This window comes from Elaeis guineensis, chromosome 6 (genome assembly GCF_000442705.2).
Source record: "Elaeis guineensis isolate ETL-2024a chromosome 6, EG11, whole genome shotgun sequence".
NCBI classification, from domain to species: domain Eukaryota; kingdom Viridiplantae; phylum Streptophyta; class Magnoliopsida; order Arecales; family Arecaceae; genus Elaeis; species Elaeis guineensis.
In genome coordinates, this window is record NC_025998.2 from 12,182,781 (window position 1) to 12,188,904 (window position 6,124).

At 38.6% G+C, this 6,124-nt stretch overlaps 1 protein-coding gene across 1 annotated transcript; it reads left to right on the forward strand.

The window, feature by feature from the left end:
• Positions 1 to 2,091: 2,091 nt before the first annotated feature.
• Positions 2,092 to 4,174, forward strand: LOC105047232 (uncharacterized). Its single transcript, XM_010926052.4, has 3 exons — positions 2,092 to 2,683; positions 3,324 to 3,467; positions 3,653 to 4,174. Exons 1-3 carry the CDS (start codon positions 2,169 to 2,171, stop codon positions 4,002 to 4,004), a joined length of 1,011 nt encoding a protein of 336 aa, XP_010924354.1. The 5' UTR covers positions 2,092 to 2,168; the 3' UTR covers positions 4,005 to 4,174.
• The last annotated feature ends 1,950 nt before the right edge of the window (positions 4,175 to 6,124 follow it).

Sequence of the window (6,124 nt, forward strand, 5' to 3'; positions counted from 1 at the left end):
ATAAAAAGTTATAACACTAATCCATTCATGTCAGTATAAATTCAATCTTTATTTTTATTTTCTCCTTTTCTTTCACGTCAAAGTATAAACTTTATGTTCACAATTTTTTGCCTCCATATAAGACTTGCTAAAATATTCAAGATGGTAGCTCTTTTTTTTCCTGAAAAATGTTATTTTAACTATGGATAGAGTCTAACTTCAGCATGAATGGATAATTTATCAATGCATAGAAAAATATCAGTAGCAATTTTTGTAGATTAAATTGTATTTAGGAAATAATAAACTATTTAAATGAGAGAGATTTAGGTGTTATCCTTATAGCTTAGCATATATCTTGTTCCAATATATATATATATATAAAAGAAGCATATCAAGTGAGAGGAGTGGTTTAATGTAAGAGGTGAGAGGACATAATAATAATCTTTGGATTTACATCAATGGTTCAGATTGCGGTTGTCTAAACTATCCAAATACCCCTAGCGTTTATCCATTTCTTCATTTTTTAGTTTTTTTAATACGCACGGTGCTCATTTGGATCATTGATGTGGATCTAAGGATCATTATTATGTCCTCTCATCTTTCACATTAAGCCATTCCTCTCACTTGATACGCTCTTTATATATATATATATATATATATATATATATATATATTAAAAATATTAAAAATTAATTCATATAAATATCCTAAAAGCTAATGAGTATTAGCAATCATTATGATAAACAAGAGAGGCAAAATTGTTATCCATGCCACACCTTACATGCATATGAATCCAAATGAAAAAAATTTTCAAGCATGAATTGTTACGATATGACATTGTTGCTTTAGCTATATTTACAAAATTTATATATATAGTATACATATGTGACATATGCTCTATGAAACATGTCCTTATTTTAGACGATAGTGATAGCAACTAGTTTTTGAATTTGCTCGTGCCATGACGCATGTCATATATTTAGTATAATCTTAATTCAGATATTATAGAGAAAATTAATTTTAGATCTTTTATCTCATTTCTATTTAATAATTAAGGCTTGATCATATTTTTGTTCGATACCCTGCTACTCTAGTCTCTAAACACAAGCCATGCATAGACTAAAAATGAAATTGCCATCAGAGCACGAAAGATAATTTTAAAACAATGAATCGTGATCGTTAAATTTTTTGGCAACCCTAGAATGAAAGTTAAGATGGCCTATAGAATAGCACCAAATCGTCGAAACATTAGAAAGTGTGCTAAAATGCTATCACATTAATATCAAATATATAGAACAATAACCACAAGTATGCACCATTCCAATCCATCTTATCATGGTTAATATTGTAATACTGCACCCTAAATGATCTCGTCTGCATCACTACTCTATAGTGGATGCATGATCTTTATTTTTTTTAAAGAAAAAAAACCATGCGTCGTTACTAGAACAGCATCTCACGTCACAAACAATCTAAATGTGATTTAATTTTTTTTTTCCTTTTGGGTGTTTGGAAAATGAGGGATCGCGTCGTGGTCGGCCGAAAACCAACAGCTCCGCGATTGCGACCTGCACACCCTCCCCAATCCAGCCCAAAGCAGCGTTCGCTGTTCACACCGTAGAAACAGGAGACTCCAGGCTGGCCGGTGATACACGTATCACCAATCAACCGCTCCACGACCATCCGATCTCGATCCAACGAACGCTTTCGCCTCCGCAGCTCTGATGCTCGTCCACAGCGGGGACTACTACCATGACGCCACGCGAGCGTCACCAGCGGTCTCCCACGTGCCTGAGTCTGGTCAAAATGCCGGTGCTCGCGATGGACACGTATCGGCGATGGAGGAGGAGAGCGAAAGTTTGAAACTTTGACCGCTGTTCCCCCACGTGACCGCCGATCACCCGGGGTCGCTGACGCATCGCCAGCTTCTCCCCTTGTGGGCCCTGTGGACTATTCGACCACCCTCATTATATATTACCATCCTCCTTAAACACTGTATTAACAAATAAAAAAAGACAACATAATCATAATTAAAATAAATAAATGATATAAAATAGTGGCCATTCCAAAGTCCTCCCTTCCACCTATCCATTTATCCTTGCACCCAAGTTCTCTCTTGTGCAAACCCCCCCCCCGCCCCTTCTCCCTTTCTGTACTACTACCTCTCTTTCTTTCCCACGTCTCTCTCTATGTCTCGGGAGAATAGAGAGCTCTATCACCATGACCACCACTTTCTCCGAGACCGTAACGATCTCCCGTTCCATGACGATCTCTCGCCATTCTTCTCCCAGAGGCCCGGCACCGGTGCATCGCAGGAGTTACAAGGCTTCTTCCATCTGCAAGCAGCATCGCCATACATGAACATCACCGAGTACCTGCATGGCTCGTCGGATTATGGTTTGCTTAGCAAGGGTTTTAATACGTCGTGCTCATCGCCTGAGATGTTCGGTCCCCGGGATGGGGGGTTGGTGAAGCGAGAATTGGTGGTGGATACTAGTATTGGTACTAATTTGAATGTTTCTACTGGGGGTGGTGATGGGGGAACGACGCCGCTTACTCCCAACTCTTCGGTCTCTTCGTCGTCCAGTGAGGCCGCAGGTGAAGAGGATTCCGGACGGTGTAAGAAGGATCAGCTGAAGGTGGAGGAGGAGGAGAAGCAGCAGCTTAAAGGGAGCGAGGAAGGGGGTGACAAGTCTAAGAAAGTGTAGGTGTTGATCGTATATTTCTTTATTTCCTTTTTTCTGAGTTTTTAGTTGGATTAAGATTTTGAGTTTTTTTAGTTGGATTAAAAGTTTGAGTTGTTCCATTCGGTAGATGCCAACACTTTATATATATAGATGTGCAATTGAGGTAGATCAAGAGTGTAATGATGAATTAGGCATACTTTTTCTGGTCTCTTTTCTTTGATTATTCTTCTATCAGTGTGAACTTAGGGTTTCTCACCTTGCCTAACAAAACAAAACTTTGTTTTCTCAAGTTCCGTTGAATATAAGGTTTCCTTTTTCCTCTTTGCTTTTCTTCCTTTCTGTTTGCTAAATTTTTGATTTCCAACCTTTTATTTAGATACCTGGACTACTTTCCAGGTAGGTTCATACAATAAGACTCCAGATCTGTTATCTTTTCCATTAGGCTTTTTCAAGTGCTTCTTGTTGGGGGTGCAATTTGAGATCAAAGATGGATCTCCATGACTGGAAGGAAACAAAGCAACAACATATGGAGTTCCATAGAATGATGTGATTGTCTGGAAATAGACCCTCAAAGTCATGAAATTGACTTCTGTTGGAACCAGTGGATGTGAGATCATTAGTCTAATAATTTATTTTTTGGAAACATTTCTCAAACAGGAGCAAACCAAGGAAGAAGGCCGAGAAGAGACAAAGGCAGCCCCGCTTTGCTTTCATGACAAAAAGTGAAGTAGATCATCTTGAAGATGGATATCGGTGGAGAAAGTATGGCCAGAAGGCAGTGAAGAATAGCCCTTATCCAAGGTAGGTCAATTGCACTCGTTTTTCCAAATCTTTCCACTGTTCTCACCTTAGCTGTAAAGTAGTATATGCGATCTTCTTTTTCAATTGCATCAGTTAAGTACTGCATAAGTCTTCTTCTTCTTCTTCTACTTTTTTTTTTGATTACGGAAGTTAATTTCTGTATTGAATTATAATTCTAATGGCAGGAGCTATTATCGGTGCACGACACAGAAGTGCTCAGTGAAGAAGAGGGTGGAGAGATCATATCAAGATCCAACAATCGTGATCACAACATATGAAGGTCAGCATACACATCAAAGCCCTGCAACCATTCGAGGGAGCACACACATCTTAGCGCCCCCACCGACGATGCCGATGAGCTTCCGCCAAGACTTTCTCATGCACCAAATGCCTCAACTGAGCGCTAGTAGCCAGCAAGGGGAAGCAAACCCTAGCATGTATCTGCCAACCTTACCTCCTCTTCAGCAGCCGCAGTTCCCTGACTACGGTCTCCTGCAAGACATTGTTCCGTCCTTCATCCACAACAAGCAGCCGTGATTATACTTCATCCCCCCTTCTGCTTGTCACTCTATTTCTAGGCCTCTACGCTTGTTGTACATGTACCTAATTCTAAGAGTATGGACTTACCTAGTATGGTATACATATGGAGCAATGAATTTATCTATCTGACTGATTCAAGTGGAGAATATAATTCTTCCTTTTCTTTCTTTTTTTTTTTTTTTTTTTTTTTATAGCCCATCTTAGATTGCTATCTTAAAAGCTAATAGCAGTGTTTCCATTGAAGGAGAATGCTGAGTTTGGTTATGAGCATTCAATGGTGCTTCAGACTGGTGTAGGATTGGAACATGGAGTAGTTCTAAAGGACAAAGAAAAGGAATCGTTGTTTTCGGTGCTGCTGCATTAAATGATTCGTGGCAGGAATGGAAGGGGGGGTCTGGGCAAATCATGGTTGTTGGTCTGGTCCTTGTTTGGTGGCTGAAGTTATTGTGGAAACTGGAAAAGATCGATGAGTTATTTATGAAAGGGGAATTTGGATTTATGGTTGTTTTTGGAGAAGTGCTTCCAAAAGTACTGCTCCATTACTCTAGGTCTATGCCCTCTTCTTGATCACAAACCAACACACAACCAGAAAACTGATCATGCACACATAACTACACCTTAGTCATTAGATATCCAATGCAAGGAGGTAGTTGTCTCTCTCTGATCTCTCTCTTATACAACCATCGTAGTTGATGGTACATATTTATGTCTGGTTATAGTAAGTGATAGGTTGTCGTTAGAGCAGTCGTGGGATCTTTCGAGTCTTAGGAAGAATAAGCAGGATACATTATATAGGTCTCAGAAGAGCTAGGGACCCAGATGCAGCAGTTGTGAATTCTAAAATCTTGGACTACCTGATGTAAGTAAATATTTTCTGCAAGTTTATGACCTATTTCCCTCTTGTAATGAGATAGGATCAAGGCCGTAGTCTCAATAATTGTGGAAGGGAGAGTGGTGGATAGCCATAATCAGATGTTCAATAATTTCTGTCAATTTATTGTGGCTGTGTGAATATTGTCTGCAGAGTTCACTCCTGATGGGAATTTGCAGGTCTTGTGTTCGTTCATGTCAGTCACACGTAAGGGCTGCAAATTAGTGACATCCTTGGAAGATGTGCTATGTATAGTTCTTGAGAAAGATTTTCTTGTGACATGAAAAATTGCAGAGCAGTTCAATTTGCAATGGGATTTTTTTTTTCAACAAGGAAAAAAAATTAGCAAATTATACTTCTTGACATCTTTTATTGTCTTTCTTTTCAACTATTAGTTATAAAATATACTTTTATGTTTTTTTTTTTCCTTTGTATTCTTCATTGTACAATGATGTTACCAGGAGTTATGGTATATTCTCTCTTCTGGATATTAACCAACTTGGATGGGGCTGAGTAACATTTCCATGCTCGAGAATAGTTTTGCCATGTGCAACACGCATGATATATAGAAAAGAGGGTAATATTTGATGAATGGTTATGACTCAATCAAGTAATAAAATATTTGGGACTGTCTTTTGGTCCTCAAGAATGATATATAATAATTAATAGTGTGTATGTATCTCAGTGCTGTGTACATGCACTTCGTTCATGTATTATCTCCTTGAATATTAATTATTTGGAGCAGAAATTAGGATGGATCTATTTTTTTTAAAGACTGGATTATAATCATAGAGAGTCTATGGTGCTAATCAGCTTTTCCAATGGCTTGAGCTTGCATGTAGCTAAATCATACAGGGTTACCATGAAATCCTTTGACATTTAGTAGACTCTTTGCAAACGAAGGCTAGTTTAACTCAACCATTAAGTTGATGCCAACCCAAATATGAGCAAGCATATTCATAAAACAATACATCAGGACCAAAAAAAAGACCTTCTGGGGTCCTGAATGTGACCTAATTCGTTGAGAAGAAAAGGAGGCAAAATATGTACAAGGACTTGAGTCAAAACAAGCCATGCGGTAACGAGTTTTCAATAAGAAATTTACTACTAGGCAATGTTTGTTTGCCAGTTTACCGTTTCCAGTATTTTCATCAACTCTTATTTACTTGACCCCACTAGAATTTGTGGCGTTAGGAGAAGATGGCTCTTAGACGAAATCTCTACAATTCTCAACTTAGACGAAAGC

Bases quoted from the DNA above. Each gene is read 5' to 3' on its own strand.
- LOC105047232 (XM_010926052.4), top strand. From the start codon at position 2,169: ATGTCTCGGGAGAATAGAGAGCTCTATCACCATGACCACCACTTTCTC. The intron at 2,684-3,323 runs GTAGGTGTTGAT...TTTCTCAAACAG, and splicing joins GGTGACAAGTCTAAGAAAGT to GAGCAAACCAAGGAAGAAGG. The intron at 3,468-3,652 runs GTAGGTCAATTG...TTCTAATGGCAG, and splicing joins AAGAATAGCCCTTATCCAAG to GAGCTATTATCGGTGCACGA.